This window comes from Taudactylus pleione, unplaced genomic scaffold, assembly GCF_031769625.1.
Source record: "Taudactylus pleione unplaced genomic scaffold, aTauple2 ptg000040l, whole genome shotgun sequence".
In the NCBI taxonomy this organism is placed as follows: domain Eukaryota; kingdom Metazoa; phylum Chordata; class Amphibia; order Anura; family Myobatrachidae; genus Taudactylus; species Taudactylus pleione.
Window position 1 is genome coordinate 1,072,316 of NW_028284442.1, and position 23,233 is coordinate 1,095,548.

Here is a 23,233-nt window from a genome sequence, read left to right on the forward strand (position 1 = left end):
AAGTTAGAAGTGGAAATGTTGCCCATAGTAACCAATCAGATTCTATTTAATATTTATCTAGCACCTTCTAGAAGATAATAGCTAAAATCTGATTGGTTGCTATGGTCAACATCTCCACTTCTGAAAACCCGCACTTTAGTAAATATATCCCTAACGATTAATCAACTTTGAATGAAGTTGAAAATCTGAACTAAAACTAAAAGACCTTTTACTTGCAGTATTGTGTGAATAGGTGAATTGTAAAATGAATTTCATTAACACAAACAATAATTACAAAAATTATGGTAAATTGCCGAGGGTAATACTGAGAGGTAGCGAGGTAGCCTCTGGCTTTAACGCCCTGGGCTATTTAATTAGCCTCCCGCATTCGCCCAATAGCCTTGTTAGTGCATATTAAATATTTACGTCAAGACGGGTTATCGGGTGTAAATGCACAGGATCCGTGATAAGTTCACAAAACCTGTGTGTGAACTGGCACTTGTCACCCGATAACTACACAGTAAACAGGGATTTCTTTTCGGGTCTTAGGAACTTGAAAAGAAATCCCCCATAACCAGGGCTATTTGAATATGGGTCGATGATCAATTGACAACTGTTCAGTTAACAGGTCTAATTGAATACCGCCTGTAGTCTATTACTAATTTAATATAACAGTAAGAAAAATTCCTGAGACATAAGGAAGGCGACAGTAAAAAATGTGATGGCGCCTTTTTAACACCACCTCAGGTATGGTAGCACGGTATGTAGTCAGTTAAAATAGCTGCTTCTGCACTTTGCTACTAAATTATTCCCTATATATTGGCTTCAAAAAGTATTCGACCCTCTAAAATGTCAACAGATTTGTCTTTATTACAAATGACACACAGATGGTTCCAACAGAATAATTTTTGTGAACCAGTAGCTCTTAATTGTACAATATCAAACTCATAATTAATTCTATGGGGGGTATCCAATTAGCAGCTCTACTAATTGATAGCGGCGGGGCTATCCAATTAGCCCCGATAATGGCACTTATTGGGGATTTTATTTTGCCTGCCTTAGGCAGGTGAAACCAAATCGATGATAAGAAGCTGTTTTTCTCCTGATCGCGGCAGTGAAAATACATAGGTCTTCTTTCCGTGGATCCTACATGTTTTTGTGAGAAAAACAGAACATTTTCAGACGTAAAAAAAGGGGTTTAATTGGATACCATGAAAAAAACATTGGCAAAAAATACCTGAAAATCAGCAAAAAAAGAACAGTTTTTTACATCTGAACATTGGATATCGACCTATGTCTGCAGATATTTGTTGAAAAAACAATATAAGCTGAAAAGTGCTGATTGCATAGTTATTCAACCCCTGTGCTTAGGAAGCTCCAAGTTTACACACTTGAAATATATTGCTGTAATAATTGGCTATCAGTTAGCCTCTATTTATAAATCATTAAATCAGGACAGCTTTTATGGATAAAAGACCCCCTAATTCAAAAAGAATTTGTCATAATGTGAATCTGAGGAAAAGCTGTGAAAATGTAAACCAAAGAGCATTCTAAAGCTGGGTACAAATTAGGTGACCTGTGTACCCAGCCGACGGCAGATGCGACGGACGACATATTGTGTGGTCCGTACACACCACATGATTTGGCAAAACGACCGCATGATGTCGTTCCCCCGCCGTATCCACATACATGGGATCATCAGTCACATCTTCAGATTGAGCAGCATGTAGGGCCGACCTAAAGATGCAATGGATGTCATTGTAGGAGCGTACATAGTGCGTACACACTTGACAATTTGTCATTCCGATCCGTCGGAATCGTGCAAATCATTCAAAATATCATCTAATGTTTACCCAGCTTAAGACAATTAAAGATAAATTATAGACAAGCACAAGATAGCAAAATGCTGAAAAATAATATCCAACTGGTTGGATATCTCAGTGAGCACTGTGGGATCAATTGTGAGGAAAAGTAAGCTGAATCATACCACCCAGGCACTGCCTAGTCAAGGCCTCAAAACTCAGCAACAAAAGCAAGCAAAAGAATTGTGAGGGAAGCCATAGAGACCAACTATCACCATGAAGGAGCAACGGAGTTCAGTGTCTGAGACTGGAGTGGAGGTGCCCCAGTCAACTATGTCAAGAGCTCTGCATACAACTGGTCTGTATGGGTGGATGGCTTGAAAGAAAACATTACTGGAGAAAGATCACATTAAAGAATGTGAGGAGTTTGCAAGAAAACATCAGTGACCCAGCTAAAATGTAGGATAAAGAAAATGGAGCAAGGTGCAAACTGTTCCTGCTGTTTCTCAGTAAATCGCATTACAACAGTGAATCATGGAGAGGAAGCATCAAGTTGTGGGGCTGCTTTTCCTCAGCCGGGACTTGGCATCTTGTTAAAATTGAAGGCCGACGGATGGTGCAAAAGACAACCTGCTTCAGTCTGCTAGAAAACTAAAGCTTGAGAGAAAGTTCACCTTTCAGCAAGACAATGACCCCAACAACAAAGCCAAAATAACACTGGCATGGTTGAATGACAAAAAGTTAAAGTCCAGATCTCTATCCTATTGACAATCTGTGGCACTATTTGAAAATTGCAGTCCACAAGAGTCATCCAACCAACCAACCTGACCAACTTGGAGCAAACCTGCAAAGAATGATGGGCAAAAATCACTACCAAACATTGTGCAAGCCTGAGTTGGATCTACAGAGTACTAGTCTGCAGGGGTTGAGCACATATGCAAGCACATTTTTTTCCGTTTTTTTCTTTCTTTTTTTTTTAAACAATCTGCAGACAAAAATGTAATTTTGAGTTTGAACATTTGCTTTAATAGCCTACTGGTTCACAATAAAATTTCTGTCTGAACAACCTGTGTGACATTTGTAATACAGACAAATCTTACTTTTTAGGGCATTGACACTGCATATTTTTGTTTTACATTATTAATTTTGATCTTTAAAACTTAGAGACTAAAGGTGTGTACACACTAGACGATATTTTAAATGATATTGCCGATAATGACACATCGTTACGACAATTTTGTTTAATCGTCTAGTGTATACGCACTAGATTGTTAACGATGCGCAGTCCCGCGGGTCGTTAACGATATCCCCAGTCGTCTGTACTTGCAGTACAATCTGGGGATATCGTTAGCGATGCCATGCTGCCGAATGCAGCTTTGCCCAGCCGCCCCCCCCGGGCCGTCATTTGTCGTTGCCGGCATCGGCAAGTGTGTATACACTTACCGGTGCTGACACCCACGCCGGGTCCCGCCGCTGCAGATATTGCTGGGTACGCACATCGTTTAGTGTGTCCCCAGCTTTAGACTAGAGTAGAGCATAGACTGAGGCAATTCTAAGTATTAGTTGGGCCGTCTGTATTCATGCTGGCATAGATTGCAGAAAAAATGGCATTTTATGCTGGCATGTATCACAGGCAAGAGCAGAGACTTTGTTGTTGTGTGACCTAGATTTATGTTATCAAAACTTTTTAGTTAATCTGAATATGCAAATACTACATATTATTAATGTCAAAATTAAGCAAATATAATTATCATTTGCATATATGAGTGTAGTATTTAATCATAGATCTACATTATCCTTTAAATAATAATGGTGTGGTCCTAAAGTGGTGTCAAGCAGGACAACAAATGATGTTTCACTCTTTTCATACACAAAGCCAGGCAGAGGTGTGCCAGGGACCATGGAATGCATTAGGTGCTGGATGAGTAGGGACACTCACATACATAATAAAGCATTGCATGTCCGCATATATATTTTTGCTGTTTGTTAAATACCATTATTATCTCTATTTTGTACTTTGTCTTTTATACCTTGGAGTCCATCATATCTACACAAAGACATCCTGTGGTGGGCACGGCCAGAATCGCCTGGCTGAGCATCTCTGCCTCCCGACGCACTGCTCGGCTGGCATGTAGAGAGAGAGTGTGACTGGGCATGCCGTGAGACCATGCCCAAGTGACTCACAACATGCCATGTGAGGTTTGGTCACATGCCCCCTGCTTCGTGCGCATGTACACAAAGAGATGTTGGGACCGAATTACAGCCCCTGTCAGTCCCTGGTGATGTGCATAAAATGGCCAGCATGGTTTTGCAGAAATACTAAGCTTACCTTGAAGAAGTGATGCTATAAAGGCAGTAGCCACACTGCTGGAGCACAGGAGTATTGCATGGTCGAGGCGATACTTGCCCTCTGGAATCCAGCCTAATATAACGGCTGCAACAGCAGCCAAAAACCCAACAACTGTTGCTTGTACCTACAGAGAGATATAGAAGTATTACTCAATGAACGAAAATGGGTAGAGGAAATTAATATACATCTTTTGTCATAATCTATGTTCTTACATGTTGTGTGATTTTGAATACTTTAGGATAAAGCTTTGTGATTGCAGGCTTTCATGGCTTACACATGCCCATTTGGCTACTGACAATCATGTACTGAAATACCTTTTTTTTGCGTAATGCCATCTGCATGTGGTCAAAAGCACCAGTATACCAAATATTAATACTCCACTTTCCTCATAATAACCAGCTCTGTCCCGTCTGCTGTTGAGTAGGGTTTAATGAAAAGCCATACAGGGTAACCAATAATAACTGGAACATCAGGCATACAGGTGCATAATCTGATTACCAGGCTGAAATGCTGGGGAAAAACAGTGAAAGGCCATTCCAACTTGCTCAGTCCAGCATTTGAAACTGGGCCGCTTATGTGATAACTGCATTACAACATCAGAGCTATATCCTGAGGGCAGACACAATAGGGGAGTGGGTGGGGACAGGCAAGTGATGTCTACAGGCCCCCACCTCCTCATAGGATACATCGTGAAAGTGTTCCATAATCCGTTGGTTATGAAAAGCAAAAAAAAAAAACATACAACAAGTTTTACTTTCCAGTCTGAAAAATAATGAGTTCTTGATCATGAGCATTAAATGCAGAGAATGATATCTGCTATTGCATAATAACTGTCCACAGTCAAGGCTTATTTAGATAGAACAATATAAGTTATCTATATGTACAAAATAGTAAATAAAACATGAATTTACCTGTTTTAAAGCTAGATTACCAATAATCAGATTCCACTTCTCTATAGGGGAATCCATCTTTCCAACATTAACCTAAAACAAATACAAACATAGGTCACTGTTCCAGGAATATTGTTTAACTAGTAAAACAGTAAATCTATACAACGTTCCAAGTCTAGTCTACTAGCCTCTGTATCTTTAGGAACCTATAGTATATAATGGCCTTATATTTCTGTAAGAGCACACATACTTGCCCTAGAGGTCCTAAATGTATTACATACATACATACATACATACATACATACAGAAAGGAAGGATGCATGCCAGAGGGCTTTTGTCAAAGGGAAAGGTGACAAATGCAGATTCTGGTTCACTGCTGCTGGTTTGTTTATCAGAAACCTCTGTAATGGTTTCCTCTATTTATACTTTATTCTCTTTTTATATACATTTTTGGCTATATTTCTCTCCCTAAATTTCATCCAATTATCTAGCTTTGACCTCAATTTGTCTGACCTCCGATTATCTCATGGCTTCTCTGCAGTTTGTCTTCTTTCATTGCAATAACTGTGGGGTCTATTTACTAAACAGTGTTAGGAGACAGAGTGAAAAGTGATAAGGTGCCAGCCAATCAGCTCCCAACTGTCATTTTTCAAACACAGCCTGAGAGATGACAGTTGGGAGCTGATTGGCTGGTTCCTTATCTCATTTCTCTCTGTCTCCTAACACTGCTTAGTAAATAGACCCCTGTATCTACTGTAAAGTGATCTCTCCATTTACCAGCCTGTTTTTACTTCAGCTTTCTATCCTGGTGAGCTTCACGATAAACTTAGGAGGGTACAGATGTGTCCACATACACCTTTCCTAAAATCTATGGCCAAATGTGCTGTGCCTTTAAATCTGCGAATTAGCCACACCTTGTGATTTTTCTTAAAATTTGATACTTTAATCTGATACTTAATAAAAATACTTTTGTAGGAAAATAAAAATTGGGATCTATCTAATTGCTACTCGTCATGGTGTATCTTAGCCATGTTGGCATCTCGTGCCAAATGAAGCAAAAAAGGAAAGGTGTAAAGGCACACATCCACTAAAAGACATCAAAACGACTGCACGATTATGACATTGTAATAATGCAGTCGTTTGTCAGTCTGTGATGGGTCTACACTGAACGAGCAGTTGTTCAGTGCAGGCTCATCAATCATCTGCAACCATGCTGAACCTGACGTTATCGTCAGGTTGTCCAGCATGTTTGCCTGATGACAGATGTCTAAACGACCAGCGGGAGCGCATCGCTGGTCGTTTTAGACATTTTCCTTATTGATTTGCAAGCAATTTATGAACGATTACGATAACGTTATCGTTCAATCGCTCAATTTAATCGTCTAGTGGATGTGTGCCTTAAGAGGATACATCTGTAGTTTTAAAATCCATATTTCCTGCTGTGATTCGCAAAAAAAAAAACAACTTTTAGTTGTAATGCTTACTTCAGTAATTAATTCCATTCTTTATCACAGTTGTGCGAGAATGTATTGGATTATTTTATTTAAGACGTGGAGGCCTTTGTTAAGTAATTTTTCAATCATACATATTGTTAGAGCTTTCTGAGCAGTCAGTATAAAATTGGATGCATAATATTAACAAAGAAATGAGCCTGCAAACATTTGTTACCTGAAAGCAATTATTTTAGCATTGATTTTCCCTGTGAAATTTCTCTGCCACAAAACCTGCACAAATAACATTTTGCCAGGATCACGTTACACATTCATAATATTGTGTTAGCATTGAGCAGCTTCAGAAGGGAAGCAGAGTTATGATTAAATTGCTGGCCTCTGAATTTCCATCCACAATGCCTGCTTTTGTGCGTGTGTCCTTGAACAAATCAGGTTTCTCCCCCTGCGAATCAGAGGCTGATAGAACACTAAAAGCTCATTCAGATGTTATTGTGCTCACAGCCTGCTGCACGTAGCTCTCAAGACCTGGACTATGCGCTTTCCTGGGCACATTGTATTAGACCAATACTTTATTACACGTTTAACATTGCTAAAGTGAGTCTATAGAAGAAAAGCATCTGGCACACTTAATGTTAAGGCAAGCCACACGCGTTGTTTTTTTGTTGGCCAAATAAATTAAACTGGATTGAATTTTTCAATTGTGGTGCTTTCACGATTGACTAGAATGGCATTAATCTAACCAGAATTTGTTATTCCTGGCAGAAGGAAAAAAAAAAAGAGTTTGCAGATGATTATCTATGTAGTACTGCAGTAAGTCAGCCCTACGTAATTTAATCAATTGGCGTGACTGCTAAGGCCAAATGTAGCAAATTCAGCAATACAGTTTTGTTGCCCAAGTGCATAATGCTGACACCTATATCCCAAAGAGAATCAGGATACTGGCGTCAACATCCCGACCCCCGCCATCCCGAACGTCTAGAGACAGGTAAGTAGCACACTGTCCCCGGGGATGGGGGGTTAGGTTTAGGCACCCCCAGGGGAGATTAAGGTTAGGCACCCCAAGGGAGGGTTAGGTTACAGGGAGCGGGGGTTAGGGTTAGGCACCACAGGGGGAGATTAGGGCTAGGCACCCCAATGGGAGGGTTAGGTTTAAGGTGCTGGAAGGGGGGGTTAGGCACTACGGTGGGAGGTTAGGGTTAAGCTCTGGAGGGTTAAGGGGGTAGGAGAAGTGTAGGAACAGCCTTCGGGAATACGGCGTTGAGTTTTGAACCGAGCAGTCGGTATTTCATACCAATCCCTACTGTATGTATGTGGCCAGTGGGGCATTAATATGGTAACAGAAATGAGTTTGACTCATGAACATTCTAAAATCAGGATACATATGTTATGTTGGCTGTTAGAATGCTGACAGAGATGTTAACATGTTCAAGTCCACATGCACAATGTTAACTTGTCGACATTGACATAAGGTTAACATGTTCACAATGTTGACATCTAACCTTAATGTCTACATGTCATATGTCGGCATTTTCCAGATGTCAACATGTAATATATTGACAGCAAAACATGTCGACATAGTGAATTCATACCCTAAAATCATAACATGGCATGCTTCAAATGTACATAGTATGTCCCATCTAAATATGTATAATATATATAGGCCACATACATGCTACAACTCAGTGCCAGCTAAGCACTATTTCACTGCTTTGCTGCGGACAATGAGTGGGGCTCGTCCTCCGGGTATACAGCCAGGGTGCGAGGACAAGCCCCACTCGAACTCCGCAATGAGTGTCAAAAAATCCCAAAACCTATTCTACCTGTGCCCAGTCACCTCCCATAATGATACCGGCAACCAAGTGGGCACCTATATTTGAAAGCGGGTCGTCCCCACTTTCAAATAATGCCGACCACTAGTAAATATTGTCTGCTGTTCACTTGTGATCATCAGACATTATTTCCCTGTGCTATGAAAATCTGATGTTTTCTAAATATAAATACCCTATTACAATTACAGTCCCCTCTTTCAAATTATGTGTCCTCTTAGCAGCTATTGTTTGGTGTTTGTTTGGTGGTCACCAGACAATATTGCCCAGCGCTACAGAAAACAAATTGTTTTCCACAAATGGAGAAAGGTCACATTTTGGCCCATCTCCCCCATACTGGCCCACACACACATGGGGGAACCTTGTTAAAGGGGAGTCTCTTCTTTCAAACGATGAGCCCCTTCAGTAGTTATTGTCTGGTGATCACCAGTCAATAGCTGAAACAGTACACAAAAGATACAATTTTCTGCAGATGGGGGATCTAAAGCCCATATAGCTCCCTTATTGTGTAAAATAAAAAAAAGTGATCTTTCATTTAATGCTGTAGGTTGACTAGTTTCGAAAATGGTAGGCCTTGTTGGGCTAACACATTCTTTCTAAGCATTTATATCAAGACAAACAAAATTTGAAAACAAAAAAATAATATAAAATTTTAAGTGCCAATTTTTATTGTCAAAACCAACTTCTAGAATACTGCTTTTTACTATTTTGGTTCTTGTAAGACAAAACAAATTCACATTTGCTTTTGGTTCTCTTTCTTAATAAGAAACACTTTTTGTGTAAATTTGGGTAAAAAAATATTAATAGTGTGAGTTTCGAAAATGTGAGAGTTTAGCAGTAAGACTCTCACACTAATACATCGATCGAGTTGTATTTTCAAAACAGAAAACACTTGGATGAGAGTTTAAATCTTGAGGGTTTTTTTGTCTGAAAAACATGCGAGTTTGCCTGTTCTGTGACTTTATTACATTGGCTGAGTTTAAAAATGTGAGAGTTTTCTAAACTCTCACCCTATTACATTTGGCCCTAAGTGTTAGAATGAGTAAAAAGAGTAACAGTGTTTTCTGAAAGTACAAAGTCTTTTGGAAAAACACAGTATAATTTGTGTGGGTACTGCATAAAGAAATCAGTAATATTTATGTTGTAATGTAACAAGTGTAAATCAGAAAACATGACCTCAGCACAAGGGTAAGAGAATCCTCAGCAGCAAAAGGGTTAAAAATCAGATCATACAATAGCTTACATAAGATGTCAGTGAAACTCCGAATGAAAAGAGAGTTGGGGATGAATTACAAGTATCTGCAGAAATCTAGCTTGCGCACATCAATATAAATGAGTAATTTTCCATGTTGTGTTTACTACTATGTGTAACAGGCAATTGTTTTAAGCTTCCTAGTACAGTACCTATATTGATTTCATATAAAAGTACTTAAAATCATAAAGTTATAGAATATTACTCACTGCAGTTGACAGCCTAGATGCTAATGTCATTTCTAGGTTTCCTTTAAGGCCAAGAAGTGCAGGAACCAAGATGAACACTTCAGTAATATTCTTGAACACTTCCCAATGCTGTTGGAGGAAAAATAAGATGATGCAATCACCTATTTCATGATCATAATTATGTTATTTATCAATATTCATATTAACAATTTATTTGACAGAAACAAAAATGTAAATGAAATAGTAGACCCCATGATTTGTATGTTCTCCAACCGGTAAATATTGATATATTTGTATATTAAAGGCTGGAGAACGACGCCAACAATGTTCATCTGGATTCCCAGATCTCATTGATGGCAACTATAATACGAGTTCCCATTTTTTTAGAGCCTTCCAACTCCATGTACCTTACTTCAATCCTATTATCAATCCAAAATTGCTTTAGGAAATGCTAGAAAGGCTGATCCAGCCCGAAAAGCCTGGCCGAGCTGGTTCCCATACTACTTTTGAAACCACTTTTGTGTTCACATCTCTGCTTTCTTAGTCAGTTGGAGTACCACAGGGCTCAGGAGCTGATTCAGACCCGGACGCTAAGAAGCGTTTGCTCGTAGCTGCTGATGGTTTGCATTGTGTGCATGCATCGCAATGCCCGTGCGCGAACCACTGCTAAAGATCGGGAAGCGTTCGCTCGCCCAGCATAGACAGCCCAGCTGAATGAGTGACAGGTCAAGCCGTTTGTGGGTGGTAACAGGGGCAGGCCACTAGAAACGGGAAGGTAGAGGTGTGAACGCAGGCGTGTTTGAGCGTCTTAACACCGTTTCAGAGGCGTGCATAATTAACAGCAGCGTCATAGTACACGTCACCTGGTTGTATTTCACACTGAAGTGATCGCAGTGCTTGCGGCAGGGTATAGTCAACCTCAAGCGCTGTGATCGCATCCGATCGTCCTTGATGTACCGATGGTTACATACACTTCCTGGAGATGATGTGCGCAAGTGGGCATCTTAAGACAGACTTGTGGGCATCTGCATAGAAAATGCGATCGCACGCTAAGACATAGTGGAGGTGCTAATGCCTTGTCGTGCGATCGCTTGCCTTGCTGAAATTTGCATACGCATCTAGCGAGCGGGTCTGAATGAGCTCCTCAGTTCTAGGCCCTGTGCTTTTGTCCATCTTTCTTAGAAAACAAATAAAGTTATTTTGGATTTCAGTATCATATGTAGGCGTATGATACCGAAATTAACCTGTCCTCTCCAGATTTCTCACCCTCTGTGTTGTCCAGTTATACTAAATGTCTTTCTGTCACTTCATCTGGGATACCATTTCGCCACCTCAAATTCAATCTTCCAAAAACAGAGTTAATAATATTCCCACCAGCCAATAGTACTGTAGTTACTGCCCAGACATCCTTATTTCTGTTAGCACAACAATAAACCCAACCGCTCAAGCTCGCTGACTAGGGGCCAGATTCGGATTTGGGAATAGAGTAAGATAGAGCAAGTAACTGAGTACCTGGACAAACCATGTTGCAAGGCGTGCAAATATATACTTTTTTGGCATGTGGGGTAAATACTGACTGATTTTACATGTAGCCCACAAATCATGGACAGCTTTATTTTTACACTGCAATTTAGATATCATTATGGAAACACCCCTCACAAATCTAAATCTCATTTTAAATCTACCCCACCTGCAGTGCAGCATGGTTTTACCAAGATGCACAGTTACTTGCTCTATGTTACTCTATTCCCACATCCAGGGGGGTCGGAACGATTTTATTTGGGTGAGCAACATAAAATCAATCCGGCGACCACCCCCTCATCTCTTCCCCCCTCTCGCTTACCTAAAGCACAGCCCCAGCCTGAGTCTGACCGTCCGCAGCCGTCAGAGTCCGGGGCTGTGCTTTATAGCAATAAGCTGCACAACCCCTGCACCGCATGGAGGAGAAAGTGTAATGTACGGTGATTTAACTTGAAGATCTCACATTACACCACCTCCTCCATGCGGTCCAGGGGCCGTTCAGCCTATTGCTATACAGCACAGCCCCTGATCGTCCCTGTGGCTGCAGCTCCTTTCACATGACAAAAAGGGCTATGGCCCTGATAACAGCAAGGCAATAATGAGTGCAATAAAAATGTATTAAACACATTTTTCAAATGTTAATCCTACAATCAAAGATTAGAAAGAAGAAAGTCGGGAGAAAAGGCAAAAAAGATAGTAGGAAAACAGGAGGAAGGAAAGGGGAGCCAGTTGCTGGGAGAATACAGGAACTTTCCAGGCTGCACCCACTCTGTGGAATGCTTTTCCTCGCACAAGATTATCTTCTACCTTTCAAGGGTTCCCTAAAAACTTCTCTTTTCAGTCAAACTTAACAAATTACAGAACCACCCACTTAACCTCCCTAGGCAATTCTACTAAATCAACTCCACTCTACACAGTTCAAACAAAATTTACATGTGCTCTTTCCATGCTCAAACAACCCTTTGTCTGAAGGGGATTAGTTACAATCCTGGTTGAAGGAATGCTGGCGCCGAATTCCCGACACCAGTCAGAATCCCGATGCCAGCATCCCAACCGCTGACATCCCAACGGTAAGTATTGGGGTATGGGGTAAGGCTGCGGAGGAAGGGGGGGTTAGAGTTAGGTTTAGGGGTAGCCCACTTACCTATAGGAATCGGCCATGTAACTCATTCTGATCAGCGGGATCCTGAGGGCCAACATCCCATACCCAACCCGTCTGAAGGCCAAAACTGATGCCAATATTGCTGTACAGCAGGGCCGGACAGGGACTAAAAATAGGCCCTGGCATTTAAAGCACACAGGCCCACTTCACGTCAGAATCTGGCTCCTGGCATCGACTCCTCCCACTTCTTAGTCTATGCTCTTACAAATATAATTAATATTAGCACAGCATACAAGTTATATACATCATTCTCCGTATTATAATATACGCACACTACAGAGCTCTTCCTGCAGCAGATTCAAACATGTGCCATAGTCAGATATTTGGTTGGTTCTGTTAGGTAAAGCTGGGACTTCATTGGTGGAGGTCACGCACAGAAGAAAAGGGATGGCATTACCCAATTGCCCAATAAGCTCTAGCTTAGCAGTTGTAGAGGATTATATAGTGTTCACTGTAGGAATTTTTAGGGCAGGGGTGCTGACCACAGAGGAGGACACATCTGTGCACTAAAGCAGAGCCATAACTACACATTTTGGTGTCTTGCTTTATATTCACTTTAGGATTGTGTAAGGGCATTAGTGATCATAGATGGATGGCACATCTGCGCGCACACCAGAAAAGGGGCGTAATCTCATGGCATGCCAACCCACCTCCATCACTCATACAAGAGAAAAGGAGACAGCTGATGGATGAATGAGTATAAACATTGAATCATAAACACACAATCCACAGCATAATGTGTGTCCAGTGTGACTTACACAAGGAGAACACAGGAAACAGACATTTGGATAGAAAATAATAATATACAAAATTAACCTCACATTTACTACTGTATTACCTGCTCAGCAACATGTGGGAAAGAGCCGCACTCACACTCCTCACCGGGCAGCGGACCTGACTGCACTCATGTGAGAGGGGCTACAGAGTGTGACGCTGAGCCGGGATTCACAAAGAGACAGCAGGCCTGATGCCGGAGCCTGCAGTGATATCACTGCCCACACCCTCCGCAAACAGGCCTATACTACACAGCAGGACCCCCTGATTCAAAGCATGGCACATAGCAGGGCCCCCAATTCATAGTAAGACAAACAGTAGGGCCCCCATTCATAGTATGCCACACATTAGGGCTCCTCATTCATAGTATACTACACAGTAGTAGTTCCCCCATTCACGTTATGCCACACAGTAGTAGTGTCTCTTATAACAAATTATTTAACCCAGTAATAATGCCCCTTATAAGACATTATGCCACACACAGATGCCCCTTATAATACATTATGCCACACACAGTAATGCCCCTTAGGAATTTCACAGAACTAAGTTGTGTGACTTTATATCAATCAATATTCATATGGATAGGTGCACCCAGAAGTAAATGGTACAGTGAAAACGAAAAAGAGGAGTACGTCTCTATGGGGCACACTAAGAAGAATTAGGGGCCCATTTATCATTCTATATTTGCGGCTATATCCCCAAAAACATAATTGGGGGTTAATATTAAGTTTCCCCTGCATGAAGGAGGGACTGCAGCAGTTATCCCTCCATTCCTGCTGGCAGCTGTATCCCCGATAGGTTTCTATGGGGGATGCGATGCTGCCAAATTTACCAACATCCGGAGTGCGATGCATTCCGGAGATTTGCCCCCGCAGCTAACGCCATCTGAAGATGGCGTTGCCCAATGTAGCCTATGGGCTAAACTGTGCTTAATCAGTAGGTGGTGGGTTCCTCCAGATCCCTCTCTGGCACTGGCGGCTGTGCATGTGCAGTTAGTGGGACTGTGCATTCACAACAGCCCCGGCAACTCTCTGGGCACATCGCAGGGACAGGCTCCTTTTGGAGCCCCTGTCCCTGCATGTGCCGGATGATATGTACAGGCACTATGATCACATTTTGCAATGCAATCATAGGTGGTACTGTCATGCCCAGATCGCATTGCAATTGTGATCATTAATAAATGGGAGCATAAATGTAGTATTGCTAAAAACAATTAATTTTATGTTTGGACTAACCTCAATGAACATATATATAACAAATATAGGCATAATGAAATATCTGGGCTGAATGTAATTAAGCCTGTGGATCAGGAGTCCAGTATATTTATAGCCAATTAAAATACAAAAATATTAGACAAAGTGTAAAGGCGGAAATGGGATATGTTCGGCATCCCTGCGCCAGCATCCCGACCACCAGAATACCGAAGATAAGTAGCAAGGTTTGGGAGAGGGTTAGGGTTAGGCACTAAGGGGGGATGGTAAGTAAAGGGTGCGGGGAGGGGGAGGTTAGGTGCAGGCACTAGGGAGGGTAATGTAAGCATACCGACCAACAAGTGTAGGTATGCTAACCCTGCGGGATGCTGGCGTCAGGATTCTGACCGCTGGGATCCTGACTACTGGCATCCTGTACCTAACCTGGCGATAATATGTGGTGGGTGTGACAAGGGGAATTAAACAATTGAAGACAAGATTAAAATAACGCCACACCAGCCTGCATACCATATGTACAATTTATAGTTTAATCCCATTCTTATATTACACCTGAAAATCCGTATAATGCTAGTAGGTAATTTATATTGTTAGAATAACAAGTACACTAGGCATAGGATACATTCAGTATCCCGACAAAAGGGATGCTGGTGATCAGAATACTGACAATGGAATCCCAAGCGCCGGCATCCTAAAGGTAAGTACCTGGGTTGGGGGATGGTTAGGGTTAGGCACTAGGGGGAGGGTTAGGATTAGGCACTACGTGAAGGGTTAGGCACTAAGGGAGGAGGGTTAGGTTTAGCCACCGGGGAGGAGGAGGGTTAGGTTTAGGTACTAGGGGGGAGAGGTTAGGCACTACGTGAAGGGTTAGGCACTAAGGGGGGAGGGTCAGGTTTAGCCACCGGGGAGGAGGAGGGTTAGGTTTAGGTACTAGGGGGGAGGTTAGGTTTAGGCACCAGGGAGGAAGGGTTAAGGTTTGATTTAGGGAGAGGGTTAGGATACCGATCAACAGGTATCAGTATCCTAAAGGCCCCAATACACGGTGCGATTTGCAAACGATCCAATCTCGTTTGCAATTTCCCTTGAATTCCTGAATTCTCCCGGTCATACGATATTGTGCCCACACTCTGAACAACTGTCCAACAACCAAACAATATAGATGAGTCGTAGACAACTGCAATATGCAGTACTATCGACCATCGTACATCGCATCGTTCATTATGCACACACAAGGAATGATGCGTGTCATATCGTGTACGATAGGTCGAAATCTTTCTGCAGGTTCAACTGATCAGCAACGACAGGGGGGGGGCGCACATCGGCATCATGATCATCCCTACACACAGCACTTTTTAAATGATTGGTCATTCCAATCGATCGAAAGCGGCCAAATCGTGTAAAAAAAAATCACACCGTGGGCCTGATTCAGCAAGGATCGCAAGAGCCAAGATGCACGAAGTCGGACGATTTTCACGTTCTGCACATACATCGCAGTGTGCGTACATGAACTAGCCACTGCGATCGGGAATGAAATCGCAGTGTGTACGCAGACCCATTGCAGAGTGATTGATAGGAAGTACCGTTTGTGGGTGGTGATGGGGGGGTGGTCCGGCGAACGCAGGCGTGTCAGTGCATTGGGACGGCATTGTAGGGGCATGCATAAATTAGTCACTGCAATACCATATGCAACTTGATGCCTCGTGGTGTACACTGAAGTTAGCATTTCGTGAGTGAGGTCTGACACGCCTTAACTGTGCGTCTGAGTCCGCTTGTTTCGCTATGTTCTCAAAGTATACAGCTGTGAGTAAGGGGAAATGGGCGTCCTAATGTTAGGTGGCAATTGCAATGCGAATGCAAACATTTACATATCCCCACTGATATTAGCTACTGCGCTGCGTGCGTATAAGCAGAACAGCGATCCTTGCTGAATCGTGCCCCGTGTATGGGGGCCTTTACCCTGTCGGGATGCCAGCGTCCAGATACTGACCACCAGGATCCCGAGTGCCGGTATCCCATACCCATCCCGCTAGGCACACATCATGCAAGTAACGTGAAAAATAGAAAAAAGGAGTCAAGTCCCTGTTTGAATATATCAGATTGGCTCTGCATGAAATCATTCACTGATGTATTTGCAGCTAGTTCACAAATTTTGTCACTGCATATACATGAGTCTATACCTCCAAAAAAATCAAATATTGATAAGTGGTTTGGTTTTTAGAGGTATATACTCATGTATATGTAGTGACAAAACAGGGACTTGAAAATGAAAGAGGGTACAGTCTCAGCCTTATGATAAAGGCAGTTAGTCAGTATACATAGCTGAAAGGCATTGCAGGGGTTAACTCCAGTCACTCTTCCAGTGTGTGTGCCGTTAACTCCAGTCTTGTTATCTCTCTCTTTATGCTTCCTTACTGCAGTCACGTCAGTGTTGTGTCCCATTAGCAGCTGCTGGTGTCTGCTTTGAGTGCAGGGCTGCGTGGGGGTGGAGGAAGCATAAAGAACCATTCCACACAGGCGTCGGGACTTGGGAGCTGCAGAATGCTGGCTCAAGAACTGTCAGCTGACACAGTCCCGGTGACATCACAAATGGGGCGGGGCTTAACACATTTTTCGGCTCCGTATCCTCCTAAGCAGTTTCTTCAAAAGCATACTGCTGCTGCTCGCCTGAACCGGCCCATCTGGCCATCGGCCCTTCTGGCATATGCCAGAACTGCCAGTCTGGCCCTGCTGTATAGTATGGCTGGATCATACAGCCCGCGAAGCACTTTTTACCGCTGCAATGTGGCTGCATCAGCATGCCATATGTGGCACTTAACCTATTTATCACATTTTTATTTCCCCGTCGATTGTAAGTTTTTAGACAGGGCTCGGCCCTCTTACATCTTTGTCTGTCTGTTAATACCAAGGCTTCTTTAATAACTGCGTTCTCAATTATAAAGCACAACATAATATGCAGGAGCTATGTAAATAACTGTTATTATTAATATATAATAATCATAGTGAGCTACAGATGTGTCCACATACATCTAGCCTCCTTGCGTGTTAAACATCCCTTATAGTCGCTCCATGCTGTGGCATGACTCAGAAGCACAGAGCGTCTTGTCATGCAGCCTTTTCCCTGAGAATGCATCTTATTCACAAAGCGATGTAAATATGACAAGCAGCTGCTGATTAAAATGATATGCGGCATGCCTCTATTTTGTGTGCGACTGTGGATGTATCTGCATGCAAAATTCTACATTACAGTGTCACTGACATTGTAACGTAGCATTTTGCATGCAGATATAGCCGCAGTTGCACACAGAATATAGACATGCCGCATATCATTTTAATCAGTCGAAGCTGCTTGTGCGTTCTACTCGTATCGCTTTGTGATTAAGACACATTTTAAGGGAAAAAGTTACACGAGAGATGGCAATAGTGTTTTGTACCAAGCAGGTTATTTTGGAGGGTCTTTATCATATGTGCAGAAGGGCACAAAGAAGATATAGGGGGAGATGTATCAAGTCTTGGAGACAAAGTGGAGAGAGATAACGTACCAACCAATCAGCTTCCATTTCTCTAGCACAGCCTGTAAAATGACAATTGCAAGCTGATTGGTTGGTATTTTCTCTCTCTCCAAGGCTTGATACATCTACCCCATAATATAAAGATCATTTGGGGCTATATTACCTAGGGATCCCAGCGGTCAGGATGCCAATGGTCAGAATACAGACAGCGGCATCCCAACAGTCAAAATCCTGACCCAATCAGGTAAGTGACCTAACCCTAACCTGCCTTTCACGCAGCCTAAGCCTAGCCCTCCCCCTGTAGCCTAACCTTAGCCCTTCCCCGAGTGTCTAACCCTAAACCTAGCCCTCCCCCTAACCCGAATACTTACCATCTGGATGCTAATGGTCAAGATTCCTGCACCGGTATTCTGACCGCCGGCATCCCGACCAGCGGGATAGTAACTACATTCCATGACCTATGGTATATAGCCTTCTGTCTATTTGAAGCAATTTACTATGTTACCATGCTGTGCAATTAATGTATTTTGTGCAGCTGCTATTGTGCATAGCTCCACCCTTATTTTTGTTACGCAGCTTGCACATTTAAGTTACAAAACTGCAGGCTCCTAACATTTGGCCGAAACCCATAAGTTCAGCTTAAGTCATTTTTTCTTCCATAATGATTACAGCGAGTGCTAGACAAATGCTAGAGCCAAAAATTACTGCTGGCACCTAACTTTTGGAGCTCATTTCTATTGAGCACAATGACTGACTGACTGACTGACTGACTATCTCCTTCCCCCTGGCTTCTTAAACGATTCTACTGCCCACTCAATTGTAATTCTAACACACACAATTTTTTAAAAAAACTTTTATTATTAACGTTTATAGCCAACATATTATGCAGCAATACACAGAGAATGTAGAATCGTTCACATCAGTCCCTGCCCCCAATGGAGCTTACAGACTTACCACACAAATGCGCAAACAAGCACGCACGCACACTGTAACTTGCCAGGGGATTTTGTAAATGGAAACTGGAACATCCAGAGGAAACCCACAAAAACATGGGTAGAATAAACTACCAGCGCACAGGCAGTACCTTTGAATGGAATAGAACCCATGGTCTCGGAGTTGTGAAGTAGTAATGCTAATCACTGAGTTAAGCTGCATACACACACAACGATTTAGTTAATGAACGATTTTAGTAAAGGATTTTTTCCCTTGAAAAAATTAACTAAAATCGTTTACTAAAGTTGTTCATTTACTAAATGTAATGAACGATTTTTATGAACTACAAACGATTTTTGCCTATTAACTTAATGAAAATCGTTGAGTTGACAAGTCTGACTGAACTACAAACTACAAACGTGAACGCGCATGAACAATAATCATTCATTGTTTGACTCAGAAAGTGAACGATTTTTTCATATGATTATCGTTAAACGATATCGTTTAACGATAATCATTCAAAAAATTGTTGTGTGTGTATGCAGCTTCACTCTTAGATGGACAGATAGACAGACACACACACACACAGTAATGCTAGGAAGATTAATGCTAATTTTCTTAGTTTCTGCATATGACTTTAAATGTGTTCAGATCTTCATATGGGTCATAAAAATAGATAAAAACAGATTTTAATAAATCAAATAACAGGAAAAACTATATAGTTTCTCATTCGTTTGTTAATACAAATGATTCAGCATAAGATTTCTTTGAAAGTAAAAGGACCTGTAGAATTCAGTAACTGAGCTCTTGAGCAGCAATGACTTAACTCAACTGTTTATGGTAAATGGTGATCAGTCCTGCACATGGCAGAGGAAATTTAACCCATTCCTCGGATGTACGTAGCGTTTCTTTTGTCTCTTCAGTCCAAGTCACTACATTTTTATTGGTTAAGGTCTGCATTTGGACTTGGTCATTCCAAAAACTTAGAAAGTTCTCCTTTTCTTCTTCTTTTGTATACTGACTCATGTGCATAAAGTCATTGATTTTATTTGTACATGAAGATGTCAGGGTACAAATTAAGAAGTCATAGGCCCTCATTCAGAGCCACTCGCTAGCGGCAGTACGCTCGTTCCGAGCGATGTTCGCACATCTGCGCATGCGTACGGTTTTTAGTACGCATGCGCAAACCAGTCAGTGCGGCCGAAAATCGTTGGTACGCAATATAGCGAATGCCTGCTATTTTGAGTGACAGAATGAGGCGTATGTGGGTGGTAACAGGGGAAGGTGCTTGAAAACGGGGAGTGGAGATCCGAACGCAGGCGTGCTTAAAGGTCAAAACGGGCGTTTTAAGGGAGTGCATAATTAATACAGCAGCGTCATTGACCACGTCACTTGGTTTTTTTTAACTCAGAACTGCTCGCAAAATAGCGGTTGAAAACACCAACCACAAGAATAGCGAGCAGTTCATACGCTGTACGATGTACTCGATTAATCTAATAAATAGCGGACATGACGTATGGTGCGTGCGGCCAGGGGGCGTTTTTATCAAATAAACGAGCGTATGTTTTGCTCGCTCGTTCAGACTTAGAGGTGTGAACAGACTGCAATTTGCGAACGGATCATTTGAATAGCCACCCCTTGTTTTTGAACGAACGACCACAAATAGCGAACGGCTCTGAATCAGGCCCATAGTTCCATCAATAAAGGCAGCCACCTGGGTCCTGTGGTTGCAAAGTAGCCTCAAACTATGATTTTGCACCATGCTTCAGTTAGGGTGATGTTCTTAAAGCTGGAATGCAGGGTTTGGTTTTCCCCAAATATGTGTGAAAGTGGGTTTAAAGACAGTGCACAAACAGAAATGTCCCTAAAAATATTACTTCTTAAACACTAAATCAAAATAAGTGTGTGCATAAAGTGTAATAAATAAAAAAAAGTCACTGATCCTTGAAATGAAAGGCGGCAGCAGTCTTCTTGAGGTCCCGTTTTGGCAGACAGATAAGACAGTTCTGAAAAAAGGTTAAAAAGACATGCGCCAGATAGTGTAATAATATTAAACAAAGTGGCAACCGGTGCTCAAATCAAATGGGAGTACCAAAAAAGACTAAAGCTGGCCATCCACTATACTGTACTATACTATAATATTCTGTCAGATATCTGTCCAATCTGGATGGTTGGAATGAAAACTTGGTAATGTATGGGAGCAAATGACAATCGATCGGCTGTGGGCAAAAATTAGGCACTTTCACCAAGGTGTTCCTGACGTGTTTGGTCACTGTCAGGTTGCGGCCTAGGATCAGCCTTTACTCATCTCAGCACCGGCTTTCCCTGACCTCCCGTGCGGTCAGACGCCAGGTGCGGCAGCGAGTGACGCGCTGAGGATTATTCCTGGGGTCTGCTAGGACATCCACGTGTTGCTCCGTGATTTGGTTCCTGCGGTTACAATCATGGATGCAGCCATGACAGTATACATCACCTGATTAGCCCTTTACCCAATGGTAGCATTGGTTGCTGTCAGCTGACACCATCCTCCAATGGATCGCTACCTTAGGGTATTTAGCCAGGTTCCAGGCAACAGGAAGTTGCCTGAATATTCCAAATGTTATCCAACAGTGTGTGTACTCAGGGCCTGAGTCAGACCCGGTCGCAAGCGCTGAGCACTCGCAACCGGGTCGATGGTGGCCCAGAGGTCATGCGCACGACGGAGCCGGCTCTGTTCATGCGCATGTGCGAGACCCGGATAGCGACGTGGCAATCCGTCGCTCCGGGTCTCGCACCAAAGGGGGCGTGCTGTCGATGTTGAGTGACAGCACGCCCCCTTTGGTGGGCGGGCCGGGGGGGTGGCTGCCCAGACGGAGGAGTTCCCATGAGAACACCTACCGTCTTGGGGCGGCCCCACTGACATCACAAGTGATGTCAGTGGGAGAGCTTTCTGCTCCGGGTCTCGCGCATGTGCACGACGGAGCTGGCTCCGTTGTGCACATGTGCTCTGGGCCACCATCGACCCGGTTGCGAGCGCTCAGCGCTTGTGACCGCGTCTGAATCAGGCCCTCAGTACATCACCCGAGTACTGACTCCTAGTGCCATTCTACTGTACCAGTGCTGCGATTGGATCAACAGTGTGTGTACTCAGTACGTCACCTAAGTATTGACTCCTAGTACTATTCTCCTGTGCTTTCCCTGTGTTTATGTTCTTTAGTTTCCAACTTGTACAGGATACCTGACCAAAGGGCCGCGACCTGCCTGCTGGGTGGATCTTATACCCATATCACGATTGGAGGGGTAACTGGTTAACACCTCCCAGTAGGTTAGACTCTGTTTCTTTGGTCAGGTCTAGCCAACATCCGGTATTCGTGGATGAGGAAGACCTATATCGAGGCCCCTCGCCTCCGGTTCTTTCCCCAACCTAGCACCCCGACTTCTAAACCATCTGTGGAAGATCTTCTGAGCTCAAACGTGACGGTCACTTATGACTAGACAGTCTAAGCATGCACACAGCCCAATCCTCTTAATACGGAGCAAATTTGGAGCAAGATGTATAATGCTATCAGCGGCTAGGAAAGCAGGTGATCAATTGGTCTATGGAATACACTTGTTAAAATATGTTGTGCCAGGCGTCCCCAGATTTAAGTGAAAAATAATAAATAGTTACCGTATGACCAAGTCACGGCTCAGCTCCGGAACACTCAGCGGCTTATCGGAATAAGAAATGCATCCACACGGACTGGGCTACTACTGCTGCGTGCATGCTGCTGCTGGGGGTGGTGGATGAAAGAGTGAAAGACACTCTGGCCAGCCAATTAGCAGCAGCACATAGAACAGTCCCACCCCTGGCTCACTGCCATTGGTGCTGCTCTCCGTGAACACTGGTTGGCTGATGGGGTGCCTAGTTGCTGCAGCTCTTGGTAAGCAACAGTGAGCTGTTTTATGAGTTAACGCATCACGTTTTATTTCTTAAATAGCAAGTTTGAGTCACCAAAAAACATGTTTTACTTCTAAAAATGCATACATCTTTATATTTTTTGCACCATTTGTGTATATTAGATAAATATATATTATATATTTAAGTACAGAGCTTGCTTAAAAAAACCCCCAGAAACATCTGTAAACAGTGGTTAACATCGATTCCAGAGAACCAATGTTTACATCTAAATGTTTTTTACTTGTACTTTCGATGTCCCATCCCTACTGCAGCACTGCCACTGAAGTTACCCTGTGGTCGCGACTCGCACCACCAGGCCATGAGGCTGCACACTGTCTGGGGAAGTGTTTGGCGCCTTTGCTAGGGGGGGCGATCTCTCCAATCCCCCCCTGGATCCGCCACTGTGCAGAAGTCAGTGAAGCCGGTGGCTACGATCTTTATGAGAGAGCATTCACTGCAATCACTGGCA

The 23,233-nt window shown here is 42.8% G+C and overlaps 1 protein-coding gene across 2 annotated transcripts in view; it reads right to left on the reverse strand.

The window, feature by feature from the left end:
• The window catches only part of SLC41A2 (solute carrier family 41 member 2), a 160,217-nt gene that overhangs the window by 76,843 nt on the left and 60,141 nt on the right, over positions 1-23,233 (reverse strand). For both annotated transcript variants that reach the window (XM_088454350.1, XM_088454351.1), the window contains exons 3-5: positions 9,760-9,867; positions 5,043-5,114; positions 4,111-4,255 (exon numbers count right to left, since the gene is read on the reverse strand). In XM_088454350.1, the coding sequence (XP_088310476.1) occupies positions 4,111-4,255; positions 5,043-5,114; positions 9,760-9,867 (325 nt within the window). The remainder of the gene's footprint in view (positions 1-4,110; positions 4,256-5,042; positions 5,115-9,759; positions 9,868-23,233) is intronic.